Raw genomic sequence first — 15,820 nt, 5'->3', positions numbered from 1 at the left:
CTACAAAATTAGTTTGGTCCTTCCATTTCACAGATGAGGCTGCTGTGATCCATTCAGTAATGTTCAGGTTAAGCGTTTTCTTTATAAACTTTAAACATCAAAATAATATTCAGCAGCTGAATGGCACCTAAAGAGTTATTCTGTCTACCCCTTTGATGTAAAAAATGAGGAAACAGAAATCAAAAGCATATGAATTTGCCCAATATCATCATAATAAGTGGTAACAAAAGGTGGGAAGGAATCCAAACTAACTGGTATCTTTAAATGACTTATAAAGACATGGATTATGGGTCTTCCCCATCAATCCCACACTGAATTTTAATATGATGTCTATTTGTTTTCATTACTGAAACACAGAGAAGAATATAGCTGACTATGCTTAAGTAAAATAATCATTTTTGTGCTTTTATATAGATGATCACAAAAGGGGTTTTCTTAGAGAGTGAGTCAGTATTATTTTAGATCATGGATTTTGAGCTCAAACTTGTCAACTGTTTATGGTGTAATTAGTACATGTTACTTTAACCAAAGTACAAAAATGTACTTAGATAAATTGTGTCAAATATTTAACACTTTACAAATTCAACAATATAACTTACCTATCTTTTTTGCTTTTCCCTTTTTGCTGCTTCCCTGCAAGTATTCTTAATTCTTCTTCTGTAGGATGTTGATACCATCTTAAACTAAGAAAAAGAGGAATCCTTTTAAATAAAGCAATTAAAATCACCAAAATTATTCATGTTCTATAAATATTTATTGAGTTTCCTATTTGTGGAGACACTGCTGGGGAAATTCAGGTGAAATCTCTAATCTGATACTAATAGATACTTAAAAGGATTTATTTAGATACAAATCCAGCAAATGCCAAGCACTTACTAGATAGATGCCAGACACTGAAGTGTTGTTTGTTGGTATATTTCTTACAACTAACAATGTATTAACATATATTAAAAGTAAATGGCCAAAACCGGTTTGGCTCAGTGGATAGAGCGTCGGCCTGCGGACTGAAAGGTCCCAGGTTCGATTCCGGTCAAGGGCATGTACCTGGGTTGCGGGCACATCCCCGGTGGGGGATGTGCAGGAGGCGGCTGGTCGATGTTTCTCTCTCATCGATGTTTCTGACTATCTCTCTCCCTTCCTCTCTGTAAAAAATCAATAAAATATATTAAAAAAAAAAAAAGTAAATGGAGTAAACTGCAGCCAAGCTGCAGCAGCACATTGAACTTCTCCACCCACCCCTTCATTTACACAAAAGGAACTGATAAAAAGAGAGTCCCTTGAGTGCTCCCCAAAATACAAGTAGTCTTTGCTTTGCTTTCCTTCCTTTAATTTAGTTGGAGAATTATCAAATTTTATGTGTATGGAAATTAGAGTAAATTGTTGTTATTTTAAAAACTCTTTATACTCCTTTCTCTCTCTGCCTGCCACCCAAGATCCAAGATCCTAAAAGAAAGAGGCTAAGGGAAGGAAGGTGGTGCCAGCCCCAAAGGGATCACAACTGATTGTCAAATGGCCCCAATACATTTGGCTGCAGGGACAAAAGGCTATTCTCTGGAAGTGTCTAAAAGTGCTTCCTGCCATTAACCAGTTCACTCAGGTCCAGGACCACCAAACATCTACTCAACTGCTAAACCTGGCCCACAAGTACAGACCAGAGACATAGCAGGAGAAGAAGCAGAGACTGTTGGCAAGGGCTGAGAAGAAAGCTGCCAGCAAAGGGGATGTCCCCACCACGAAGCCACCTGTCCTTCAGGCAGGGATTAACACTGCACCACACTGGTGGAGAACCAGAAGGCCCAGCTGGTAGTGATCACACACACTGTGGATCCCATCAAGATGGTTGTCTTACTGTCTGCCCTATGCCTTCCCTCTGGACACTCTCCTAAGTACATTCTGACCCACCTTTAGTTATTTTTCCGTAATGCAAATCTTATCAAGAAATATGCCTGTGTAAATCCTTTGTAAGACTTCACAGGGTGAAGCAGTAAGTAAGACAGCTAGACAAGGACTCTAACCAAGGTCCTATTGTCATAAAAGAGAAACAGTTTTGCTAGAGCTTGCAATTTTTCAATTACAAAAAAAAAAAAATCTAGAATTTTAAAGTGAAATATGCCAATTAAAAAAAATATTAGCAATTGATTTGCTGTTTTTAAAAACACTGCAGAACTGACAATGTGAATAATGACTGGAAATTTGATGTTAGAAATTTTTAGCTGTAATAATGCGATAATAGTATTAAAAAGCTCATGTATTTTAGAGATGTATACTGAAATATCTATGAATGAAGTAATATTTGCTACAAATAATGTTTGGAGGGGAGAAGAGATGAAACAAACTGACAACCAGCTATTAATTGTGATGAGTACATAGGAGCTTGTGATATTCATTATATAGTCATTATGTTATTCTGTTTACGCTTTGTATATGTTAAAATTTTCCATTGAAATTAAAACACATAAAGCCCAAATATGTTTAGGTTTTGTGACCTTCTGTTCCACAGCATTTCGCTACCAGCTACTTTACTGGATCCACCTTCAAAAATTCCCCTTTTGAACATGACAATCTACCTAGACTAAATGACATTGTATTTCACAAAGTGTTTCATTCCTGGTGTTTTGGCATTCCTGGTTCTGCTTTTAAAAACCTATGCACCTATCTGGCAAACTCCCCTTTTACCTTTTACCGTTTATAAGGCAGTCTCCCTGTGATAAAATGAAGAATATATCCCCAGTTCTTGGCACACAGCCTCAAAAGCCCTTGGGGCCATTGTGGTTCAGATAGTTGGGCATCCTCCGTGCACCGTGCACCGAAGGGTTTGGAGTCTTGGTCCCCAGTGAGGACCATGCAGGAGACAGCTGATCAATGTTTCGCTCTCACATACATATTTCTCTCTTTCTCTGAAGACCAATGAAAAATTTTTAAAAAGCCCTTGGAATTTCCTTAGTAATAGGAGGTGTCTTTGTTATGGGTTAAAATGGAATATCCCACTGACTGAAAAATTCTTGGAATGAAGATTTTATGTACAGTTACTGGCTGTTAAGTGCCCCAAAAGGATCACTGAACCAAAATGAATTCAGTTCTCCTCTTAAAGATTTTAAAATATAACATATATTCTAACCAAAAAGTCCCCACACTATAATTAACATGGGTTAGGAGGCACTTAACTGAAGTCCAGAATTTTAACTTACAGTTGATTCTCATAAAGTTGCCACAAACACTGTACCTGAGAGCCTCTGGTTAGTAACATTTTCATCAACCAATCAATACATAATGTTGTTATATGTGTGCTTATGTTTAAAGGTACTTTATATACAGACAGTCCTCGGGTTACGACGGACTTGACCTACATCGTTTCGTGGTTATGTCGCCATCTCCCATTTATTTATTTAAAAAAAAAGTTCCATCATTTCGACGTATGTACATATGTGCTTTGTGTTTTCTATTACTTATTTACCACAAGTAAAGGTCAGGAATTGTTATCTTTTTTAAAAGTTTTTTTTACTGTTTCACTTCATTATTGCTGTATATGTGCTCCATGTGAGTGACGTAGGTGCTTATGTAGGTGGGTAGGAATGGATCTCCACCGTAACCCGAGGACCTACTGTATATTAATTCATTAAGTTCACAGCCCAGCCAACAGAGCTATAACTCATGCCTCAACAAAGCTTCCCTAGTAATTGTAATCATAAGTACTGTATTTTCCTGAGTTCTATGAATATTTGCAGCAAATTTTCTCTATAGCACACATCATAGCTTTCTTCTGCTTAGGAACATTAAATGGCATTTCAGTACTATGCTTGGAAGCCATTTTTAATAGTGAAGTCATCAACAAAAAGCAAAAATGAAAAATGTGGCACTAAATAGACTACAAAAAGGACATCTGTTTATAATATGAGAGGGGAAACAATAAGGCTGGGAAAATGGGCACAGAGCCATTCCAAATTTTCCCCTCTGCATGTCTGTGAACTACCTCCAAAGTATCACAGCTATGGATTTTGTAGTGCTTCAATGAATACATTTTACAAATAAACTTTGATAAGTAAGCAAATCACAAATATAGAATATACAAGTGATGAGAACTGAGTATATAACACTTAAAAAAACACTTAAGCAGTAATTCAATTTAGAGACTAAATTTAATTGCTTAGCTCTTAATATAAGAAAAGTTAGGTTACATTTAAAATCCTATAATAATAAAATATTTTATGACCCTTACATTTTCTAGGACCCATTCTCTTTTTAAATATACTCGTTTGTTTACTCTTATTTCTAAACTGGATTGCATTTATTTCATACTTCTTACTTGACAACTCAGGTCATCTTCATTAGGAATAATTACTGTTCAAAACTGGAATTTAAGGATGCTCTGCTGGGTGCTCTTAGGGCTCCTTCTAGTCTGTTACTCTTCTATGCATTCATTCATTCATTCATTTATTCGACAATTATGGTCAAGTACTCTGCTAGGCAATAGAGTATAACCACACACAATAAAGCTTAAGTCCATGCTTTGCTGATACTTGTATTCCAGTTGAGGCAGAATTTAACCAATAAAAAATATGACAGCCTGGCCAGTGTGGCTCGGTGGTTGGAGCATCCACCTATGAACCAGGAGATCATGGTTCGATTCTGGTCAGGGCCTAGGCCCAGGTTGTGGGCTCGATCCCTACCTAGCAGGGGTCATGCAGGAGATAGCCAATGAATGATTGTCTTCATTGATGTTTTTATCTCTTCCTCTCTGAAATCAATATTTATTTTTAAAATGTGACCAAAAAAAATCATAAAGTGGGTACCATGAAAAAGAACCAAACAAGTGGTGTGAATGAGAGACGTAAGACTTAAGTATTAGGTTAGAAAAAACTCTTTAAATGACATTTACCCAGAAAGCTAAGGATAAGAACAACAGAGGGGAAGAGCATTCCAGGCAGAAAACAGAATGCCCCAAAGCACAAAAGCATGAAAGAACACTGCAGTAACCAAAAGACCAAGAAGGCAGCAGAACCATGTGCAAGGAGAAACACATGAAGGAGGCTGAAAAGAAGATCATGCAAAACCCCCGGGTCATGATATGGAGTTTAGATTTTATGCTAAAGTAGTGGTCTCAAGGCAGGAGAAAAGACTTGATTTACATTTTCAGATCTCTTTTACTGCTCTGTGAATTAGAGGGAGGCTAGAAGAGCAGAGAGATATATTTTGGATATCAAATCAACAGATCTTGCTGATGGACTAAAAGCAGGGAGTGAAAAAAAGGAATGAAGGATGATGTCTACCATTTTCAATTTGAGAAAGATGGTGGTACATTTTCTGAAATGGAGTAGAGCAGGAAGAAATAAAGAATTTAAGTATGCTGAATTTTTAAGTACCTATGACATATCAAGTGAAAATATCAAGAGGGTAACTGTATATTACAGTCTACAACTCAGAGACACTTTGATGTCATTACATAATTGTGGTTTTTACATCCATAGGAATTAATAAGATAGCCTAAGGAGAAAATAAAACATGGTAGAAGCTAAACAGTTAATAAGGAAGTGAGAAAGTAAAGTTTATAGAGACAATAAAGCAACTGACAGAGAAGCAAAGTCTGGGTGAAGGTTAGAAGAAATGGGGTAGAGAGTACAAGTGCAGGAACTGAGGCATGAGACAGGATACTTCCTTCATAGACAAAAATTAAAATATATAACATTAAAGAAAAGAAGGGTTGCATGTGTAACTAGGTTTGTAGGTTTGGTGCTGTGAAGATGAGAGCAACTGACTTTGGTTTTAAGAGGCTAGTGTGAGGCTGAGGCAGACAAGCATGTTTCAGGAGAAAGGCTTTGGGGTTAAAAAACTGTCTATGAAGTAGAGCATACAAAGACTGCCAGGCCTCTAAGTGGCCATCTAAGGTCTGAGATCATGAATTCAAACTAAAACCTAGAAGTATAGCTGCATAATTTTTTCCCAATAGTTAGTAGTCCGTACACAGGTTAATGTATAGCATATGGTTCCCATCTATTATACTTCAAGTTCAATTTTTAGTCTTCTCCTTTACTGTTAGTTGGTGTCTATCTCAGCTAAATTATTTGCAATATGCTTGTTATTGCCGCACTATGCCTTCCTAACAGGGGCTTGGAAGACTGACACAAAAGTATATTACTTTAGATTCTATGTAGCAGTTAATAATGGTTACAAAAACATAATTAGAGAAAAATGCTTTATGCTACTATATTAGGCAAAAGGGACATGATGTACCCTGAAGGTAAACTATAAACGGAAAAAATTAGAAAAATAACAAAATTTCACAGTGATTATCTTTGGCTGATGAGAATATAGTCCATTACCTCTTCTTTTTCCTTTTATATCAATATATCCATCACATTCTACATCATAGATATGTATTGTTTTTACAATAAAAAATAAAAAGTATTAATTTCAGCAGCATATTGGAAAGATACAGAGATTAGCATGGCTCCTGTGCAAGGGTGACAGGCAAATTCATGAGGCGTTCCATATATTTTTTAAAAATCATTAATAGGATCTCCCTAAAAAACTGAACCTCTAGCCTTTTAGCTAAGTATGTATTTTATGACAATCCCCTTGGTTATTCAGTGGCTTTTTTCACTTATGTTCAGATGGTCAGTGTCTCAGATAATATTATACACCACAAAATTATTAAAATGTTTTTCAATTATTTTCTGGTATAAAACTCTTAGATAAAATATGACCACAACCTTTCTTACTAAAGAAGTTCAATAACACTGGAAAAAATATGTATCAGAAAACATAGAATATATTGATCCATACCCTTTGAAGACTTTAAGCAACAATGTTATTTAAAGCAAACCACTTAAAAGTATTTCAGAAGATTTGAGAAATTTAGAATGGAAATCTGAACATGAACAAATATAGAAAAACTTAGTACTCAGAGCAAGCTAGAAAGCTTTCATACATAATCATACAAAATTCTATTTCAGGGTACACACATAGGTCATTAGAGTCTCCACTCTAAATCTCCAAAATTCTGACACACAAAAAAAAAATTTAAGAGAAAATAAATAGCACTTAACACTTAGAAAACCTTTCAGTACAAGCAGCTACAATATTGTTTGTTATACATATACAATCTCCTATTAATAACTGGAAATTTTAATAGAACATCAATGACATTCTGGAACTGGAAGTTAATTAAGACAGCTAATGCAAGGAGAGCAAGGACTCAGGCATTCCATAAGGGTAGCAGCTGAAGGTTTAAACCTTTCCCTTAGGTCATAGGTCCCACCTACTGTGCATTTGAATAGTAGATTTCTCTCACCAAAGGGAACTAGCAGATCTGTGGGTCAGGCAACATGCAAAAGAGAACAGGCAGAAATAATTAGAGCAACTTGAATAGGAAGGTGTTGTTGCACCCTCCTTACCCAATTTTGGGTAAGACAAGAATCAGAAAAAATCTGACCATATCATTTTTGATAAGGGACATATGAAGGGAAGGAGCACATCAAAGTGAAAGCCTAGGAAGGCAAAGGGGTACAGAAAAATGCATAGGTTTGAGCTAAACAACCAGGAAAATGGAGAGCAGGTTCATCAAAGAAGCTATAAAGGAGAAAAAGCAAACCCTACTCCTCATGCAAAACCCACTATTCAAATGTACAAAGAATGTAACCTATCACTTACCTCTCCATGAAAAGAGGGGCCAAGCAAACTTCAAAACAAAAAGGAACTTTAATTACAATAGAAAGTAGAATACTTTGGCTACAAATCAGAGGTATGCTGGACACTATAAAGAACTAACATCTTTAGGGGATCTGAGCAACTGTTCAAACAAGTGTTCCTTATGTTAGGGAAAGCAGTTTACACTAAAAGTACAGAAACACCAACTTCCCAGGAGTTTTCTTCTTTTGGAGGAGGGAGGGAGAAATAGGGCAATCTGAGAGCATTAGACTCCTTCGAGTTTTTCAAGGTTACAGTTGAGATTTTCATGTTCACATGTTATTGGGAGAAGAGAACATACTACTTAAGTTCTTGTTTAAAGCAAGATTCCCTTCAACAAAATCCGATAGTCATATAAAAAGGCATAAAAAAAGGAGAATAATACTTTCTGGAAGAAAAATATTTTCCTATTTAAAAAACTGGAATGGAATACAAAATATTTATAATTTAATAAATTTAACCTCAAATGGTGAGAGGTATAATTTGAATAGATATTTCTTAAATTCTACTTCAATGTGCCTTTTAATTTAGCTTAGGACTAAAGGTGGCTAGGTAGCCATAGAGAAGCCATAAGAATACAGTAAGTAAAGGATATATACTACTTATAACTTGAAGGATATCTTCTAAAAGCCAAGTACAGCTAGGAAAACGGGTAGAAAAAAAGAAAATCTTAAATTACTCTAGAATCTACCAACAGAAGTCACAGTGGTTGTAGAAAAGTTCACCTCCACCAAATTCAAAGCTCTTTTCAAGTATGTCAGTTCCAGGACAAGGTCTCGAGTTGTTGGGCATCCAAAAATCAAATCCATAGTACACACTGTTAGACTTCTGGGGTAAAAAAGCCTTGATCTGTTTCATTTTTCAGTATGTGAACGTGACTAAAGTTAAAATGTGTTTTCTCATTTCTCACCAATCCTGCATTTACTTTCTAGGTAAAAATGAAAACTATATTTCCCAGACTCCCTTGTACTTTGGCCTGAACTAGCCACAGGGCCCTAGCCTATGTAACATGGGCAAAAATGATACATCTACTTCTAAGCTTAGCTCTTAAAATCCCCAGAAAGATCCATAGCCCCTCCTTCTCTCTCGACTTGCCAACAGGCACAGAGGACTTGAAGGCAGCAGGAGGACAGTGGCGCCACAAGACAAAAGTTTACAATCCCTAAGTCAGCACTTGAAGAATAGCTGAATCCTTAAAACACCATTTTGTGAAGGGTCGACCTGGAGAGCTGCCCAACCCCTGACTCCCCCATTTGACCCTCACTCCTCTCTGAGAAAGCCGAGTGAGAAACTTTTATTAAATTCACACACTGAGATTTCTGAGGTCATAACACACCCCAAATACATCTCTTCTCCTATCTATCTCAGAGAGTACAAATCCAAACGAGATAGAATAAAATTTTTATCAGGATGAAGTTTTATAACATGGCAAAGATAATACTAATGGAATTCAAACCAGATTAAAGACTATGCAGTTTTTCAAAAACTACAGATCTATAGCACTAATAACAATATATAAATCTTACCTAATAAGAACCAGAAAACGAGTCAATTTTTTCATATTAAAAATCACCAGGCTGCTAATTTACAAGCAAATATTGCTTATTTCTTCAAGGTATTTAATTCTTTAGGAAAGTGGCAGGATTACTCATTAAAACAAAATAATAGAGTCAAGTGCCACTTCAAACCTCCCATTCCAAAAGAGGAAGAGGTAGATGAGACACGGACAAAAATTAATTTATAGGATATAAAAAGAGAAGCCATAATGGTGAAAAATATAAACATTTATTCATAATTTAAAGATATTTACTACTGAAATAAGTATTAAGATGATATATACAGAAACGAAAAGAAGCTTCTTCCGTCAGACTCATAATTAATTAAGTCATGTGGTTAATACACACACAGGTTAATACACATCTATTCACCTGAATAGTTCTATTAAATAGTTCTATTCAATATGGTAACTCCCAAGCCATCCTACACTATTCATAATTTAAAAGTCCTCACGAGCCTCTTCCCTTAAATTCCTTTAAGCATTTTATAGCCAATAAGAATGGCCTCAGGTATCTCTTTCATCAACTCAGCAGCATCAAATGGTTTAAAATGCAAACTGTTATTTCTAATCAATAAGTATTTATATAAGCAATCTATAAGGAATTTTAGATTTTCTCAATATTAAGTTTCTAAAATTATCACAAAAGGTTGATAAAACAATAATTATCCCAAAATGGTAAAGTTAATTATCTTATTCAATGGAGTTAGGAAACAAGATTTAGCAATTTGGTTTCATAACCTAAAAATTTCAGAATTAACATTAAAGAAAGGTAGATGATCTTAAAAACACAAAACAGGGAGGAAATGTGACTATAGAAGAAAAGTAACTATTACTAGAAAATTCTGATTGGTACCCTTAGAACCTGATTGGGAATTTGAGAGAGCATTAATTAAAACTTAATGTTTACAAAAGTAAATCAAGAATATTAAAAAAATCAACTTCATATTTATTTTTAAAGGTTGAACTCCTCAAATTAGTGTGTATATTTGACACATACTTGTCAAAAAGTGAAGATTTAAAAATACATTATTCTAATATTAACAGAGAAGAGAATCAGATTTTAAGTCTTTCAATTTTTGCCTGTGAATGTTTTATAGAAATAAATGAAAAAAGCAAGTTATGTACAAACATGGAAATTGTTTATACAGTTAAATGGGACAAAATTGCTAAGATCTTTAGAGCCAAAAGAGAACTAGAAGTTTCATGGGAGACTCATCATAAACGTCTAGAAATGTGCAATGTATTTTATCTATTTTATTAATTCAGATTCCATTTATTTAGATTAATAATAATTTGCTCAGCTGATGTTTACTCTTTCATGATCTATGGCAAAGGGTTTTTGCTAAGCAAAAAAAAAAAAAAAAACTAAACAAGATTACACAAGGCAAAACAAGTAATCTAGCTATAGATTAGTGGTGGGGAAGGTCTGTCCCACAGGCCATATAAGGCCCTTGAAATCATTTGGTCTGGCCCTACCAAGGCATTCGGAGTGAACTGATTAAATATTTGATCGAACAGAGCAGGCTAATTTTTAAGTTGATAATTTTGTATGGCCCACAAATTATGTCATAAATATCCAAATCACCCTTGTCAGAAAAAAGGTTCCCCACCCGTTATAGATGATTGATTTTTTTCACTTATAAATAGCTCTGATAGATGCTTTCAACTTCACTAAAACTTCAGTCATTATTTATATTTTGCTAATAAAATATACACTCTCAAATAGCTGATCTCATACTTTACACACACATCAAAAAAATTTTAAGTAATCTGAATATTTTCTATATTTAAACACTAATATGGACAAAGTATAAGCATACAAAGGAAGAATATAAATAATTAAAACTAGAAAATAAATTCTATGGAGAAAATTTAAGGGTTTTTTTTGATAGAATGGTCCTGAATTAAAGGCTTATTATTTATCTTGCAGAACACAAAATCATTAGAAAGAGCTATCCATTGTTTCCTAACTTCTAAAGGTCTAAACAAAAGACTCAATAACAGAATTTGGTTATTTATTGGAGATGAGTTATTGGAGTAAAATTATAGTCATGGTACCAAAACTATAACTTACCTTTCATAATTACATAGGATTTTGGCATGTATTTCTGCATGCAGAGTTTTCCTGATTTTGCCACACTATATCTCCTATACTTCTTTACTTTTGATTTTATTGTTTTACTGTACAAATTTCAGCAAGGCAACTTAGCTCCTTTGTAAAGGAATGAGGACAGTAGTAAGCTTATAGTGCAGTAGACAAAATTAAATCCTACAAAATTCTTCACCTGCTCCTTGTTAAATTAAAGTTCAAAATTCTCTGCAGTAAAAGAACCCCTAACTCCAGTGATGGCGAACCTATGACACGCGTATCAGAGGTGACACGCGAACTCATTTTTTTGATTGATTTTTCTTTGTTAAATGGCATCTACACTAATAAAAGAGAAACATGGTAATTGGCGTACGACCGCTACCCTTTTCATTGGCTAATCAGCAAGATATGCAAATTAACTGTCAGCCAAGATGGCGGCTGGCAGCCAGGCAGCTTGAAACTAACATGAGGCTTGCTTGCCTCAGTGACGGAGGAAACCAACGTTCCCCGCCTGCGGCTGCAGGCCTCTGAGCTGGCAGTTTAAACATTGTAACAAATACTGCCGGACTTGCCGAAACCGGTTTGGCTCAGTGAATAGAGCGTCGGCCTGCGGACTGAAAGGTCCCGGATTCGATTCCGGCCAAGGGCATGTATGTTGGTTGTGGGCACATCCCCAGTAGGAGTTGTGCAGGAGGCAGCTGATCGATGTTGCTCTCACATCGATGTTTCTAACTCTCTATTTCACTCCCTTCCTCTCTGTAAAAAAAATCAATAAAATATATTTTAAAAGAAAAAAATACGGCCGGACTTCACCCAGCAGGATGGCAATATTGTATGCAAAGGCCAGAAACCTACTTTCAGCGGAGCTGGAGCCAAGCCTCAAGCTAACGCTGGCCCAGAATAAAAAAAAAAAAAAAGGAAAAAAGGAGCGGTTGGGAGCTTCAGTCACCCCCAGGCTGAAAACAGCCCTCAGCCCCTCACCCAGACTGGCCAGGCACCCCAGTGGGGACCCTCACCCTGAAGGGTGTGTGACCAGCTGCAAACAGCCATCATTCCCTCATCCAGGCTGGCCAGGCACCCCAGTGGGGACCCCCACCCTGATCCAGGACACCCTTCAGGGCAAACCAGCCAGCCCCCACCCATGCACCAGGCCTCTATTCTATATAGTAAAAGGGTAATATGCCTCCCAGCACCAGGATCAGCGTGACAGGGGGCAGCACCCAAACTTCCTGATTGCCCTGCGGCTCTGTGTGTGACAGGGTGCAGCGCCCCAATGCCCCCCCACCCCACGGGCCCTGCTCTGTGTGTGACGGGGTAGAGCCATAACCTCCCCATCGGCCCTGCCTTGAGTGTGAGAGTGGCGGCGCCCCAACTCCCCTGATCGGCCCTGCTCTGTGCATGACAGGGTACGGAGCCCCACCCCTCCTGATGGGCCATGCTGTGTGCGTGACAGGGGGTGGCGCCACAACCCCCTGATTGGCCCTGCTCTGTGCATGACAGGGGGTGGCACTGCAACCTCCCCATCGACCCTGCCTTGAGTGTGACAGGGGATGGTGCCCCAACCCCCCAATCGGCCCTACCCTGAGCATGACTGAGGTTGGCATCGCAACCTCCCAATCCACCCTGCTCTGTGCATGACAGGGGGCGGCACTCCAACTCCTCAATCGGCCCTGCTCTGAGCCCGACCAGGGGCTGCACCTAGGGACTGGGCCTGCCCTCTGCCAGCCGGGAGCAGGCCTAAGCCAGCAGGTCGTTATCTCCCAAGGGGTCCCAGACTGCGAGAGGGCACAGGCCGGGCTGAGGGACCCCCCCTTCCCACCGAGTGCACAAATTTTTGTGCACCGGGCCTCTAGTTTAAATATATAAAATAAATATCAAAAATATAAGTCTTTGTTTTACTATGGTTGCAAATATCAAAAAATTTCTATATGTGACACGGCAGCAGAGTTAAGTTAGGGTTTTTCAAAATGCTGACACGTTGAGCTCAAAAGGTTCACCATCACTGCCTAACTCATAGTAAACTCTCAAATGAGTCACTAATAATAGGTCATGTGTAAATATTTAAGCACTGCAATTTATAGTCTCATTCTTTTGTTGACGAACCTTTCAAAAAGGTAACTAGAAAAGTTATGTGGTATTTTCAGTGGACAGGACAAAAAGGGACAGGGAAGCGGAGAGGGGGGATGGTACTGAACTCTTGACCATGACCCTATTACCTCGGTGTTAAACAGGTAAACTACAAATATCTCAAGAAAAATAAGGAAGTTAGATTTTTCTCATAACTTTCCTTTGCCGTGTTTTTAGAAAATAGGAATTAGCATTTATCTATCTAGGAAGTTAATCAGCCTGGTAAATTAAACAGAGATTGAAAGTGCTACTCACAATCAGCCTATACTTGACTTACCTGCCATTACAGAGTAGCCATCTAGCAAGAGAATAGTGAGGTATAATCTTCTGCATGAGGCTGGCCATCACCATGGTAACAACCAGCTGTATACCTATTACACCCTGTGTAAAAAAATAAATAAATAAATTTAACAATAAATGAAGTTAGATTTGAGAACAAAATGGAAAACTTTCTATCTACTTTGACAATGATACTCTAAGAAAGAGGAGTTGCTATTAAAATATGCATTAATCTGGCATTTAGGCATTCAAGACCACATATATTTAAAATTAAAACATGCAATCACATCTTATAATCCTCTATGAGTTACCCAAGTTTCACATCCAAGTATACAAAAGTTAAATGAATTAGCATATACATTCAAAATATATACCCAAGAAATGTTCTCCATTATGTAAGGGTATCAAAATGAAGTAAAATTAGTAATATTTTTATCCTTCTCCAAATTCACTATTCAATACACATAAAATACCAGCTTGCCACGCTTTCAAAGCAGTATGCCTATTTTTTTATTCTACAGTGGTAGTGAACGATTAAAGAGTGTTAATTATATTAAGTGTGATATGTCAAGATTGGCCTGAAAGTCACTAGAAAATAATTTTAATTCATGCTGTCATCACGAACTTCCAGTGAGTGGGCCTTCAACAGCATCCCAAAACCCCTTAGTTTGGTCTCATCAATCCCTCTCCTGTTCTCCATGATAGCTAAAATTCAAATCTTCGCCCCTCTTCACACCTCCAACCTGCCTCAATCTTGTAACTCCCCAGTTCGCAGAGGACATGTATTTCACAGAGAAAATACACAACATCAAATGTGAACTCTCACTTGCCACCAAGCTCACAATCACTTGTATCTACTCTAGATTTTTTTCCACACCCACCAGAAATAGAGCATTTCTACACAAAGCAAATCCCCTACATCTGTGCTTCATATCCCATCCTCTCTTTGATTTTCAGGAACCTCAACCACTGAGTAGCTTCCTTCCTGCATCTTCTTTAATCTCTTCTCTATTTAAATCCTTGCTATCAGTACTGCAACACCTCCAAGTCTTTTTATCTTTCCAAAAAATATAACTATTTTCCTTTATAGTCCTCCTGTCTCCTCAGAGTCACCACCACTTTTCAAAAGACTTATTCTCACTGCTTCTACTACATTCTCATACCACCCCATAGTTAACATCTGACTTCTACTTCACTTCATTCCACTGAAACACCTACCATCAAAATCACTTCACCTTGCCAAATTATATTTCCTTATCTTAAATATCAGCAACTTCCCACAAGGTCTTCCACATCCATCGCTTTACTCTCACCTTGATGATCAATTCTTTATACTCCCTTTTGGTGGCATCTCTATCCTAGCAGTCCAAAAATAAGGTTGAATTCTGACCTCAAACTTAATTTACCAAACAAGTACATAAAAAATATGTTTAAAAGCAGAATAGTATATTTTGAGAGCATGAATTCTGAACCCAAACCACCTGGCTTAGAATTCACCATCTATTAGTTGTTTGATTTTGAACAGGTATTTTAAATATTTTGTACCAGTTTCCTTTTCTATAAAATGAAGCTAATAATTCAATCTATCTAATCAAGCTGTGATTAGGAATAGTGCCTGGCACAGAGTAAGAAATCAATGGGTTACTACTATTTGCTGTTATTGTTACAGTTATCACTATTATATTATAGGAAAACATGTTTTTAACATAAAGAATAAAGTCTTTAAAAAATATCAGTCTAAGAAATAAGTTGAAAAAAATCAAATTTCATTGTAACAAATGTACTACTGTGGTGTAGGATGTCCATAGTGGGGAAGGTTTTGCACATGTAAGGACAGGGGTATATAGAAACTCCCTGTATTTTCCAATTTATTTTGCTGTAAACCTAAAACTGTTCTTAAAAATGAAGTTCATTAATTTAAAAAAAAAAATCAAAGTTCTACATGAGGAATCAATATAAAAAATGTCAAATATTAACTAGAAAAAATCATTTGTAACTCACATCACAAATGGATATTTTACTTACTAGATATAATATAGAGTTCTCATCAATCAACTAGCAAAAATTCCAATGCACAATTAAAA

At 36.8% G+C, this 15,820-nt stretch overlaps 1 protein-coding gene and 1 non-coding gene across 2 annotated transcripts in view; one reads left to right on the top strand and one right to left on the bottom strand.

The window, feature by feature from the left end:
* TMEM161B (transmembrane protein 161B) overlaps positions 1-15,820 on the bottom strand; it is a 69,745-nt gene that overhangs the window by 41,135 nt on the left and 12,790 nt on the right. Inside the window, exons 2-3 of the mRNA XM_059694143.1 lie at positions 13,735-13,838; positions 600-683 (exon numbers count right to left, since the gene is read on the bottom strand). Coding sequence (XP_059550126.1) covers positions 600-683; positions 13,735-13,838 — 188 coding nt within the window. The remainder of the gene's footprint in view (positions 1-599; positions 684-13,734; positions 13,839-15,820) is intronic.
* On the top strand, positions 6,392-6,493 carry LOC132233935 (U6 spliceosomal RNA). Its single transcript, XR_009452785.1, has one exon. It is a non-coding gene; the product is annotated as a U6 spliceosomal RNA (small nuclear RNA).

Source organism: Myotis daubentonii, chromosome 4 (assembly GCF_963259705.1).
Source record: "Myotis daubentonii chromosome 4, mMyoDau2.1, whole genome shotgun sequence".
NCBI lineage: Eukaryota > Metazoa > Chordata > Mammalia > Chiroptera > Vespertilionidae > Myotis > Myotis daubentonii.
The sequence above is the reverse complement of the archived record's forward strand: the minus strand, read 5'-3'. Positions and strand labels throughout refer to the sequence as shown.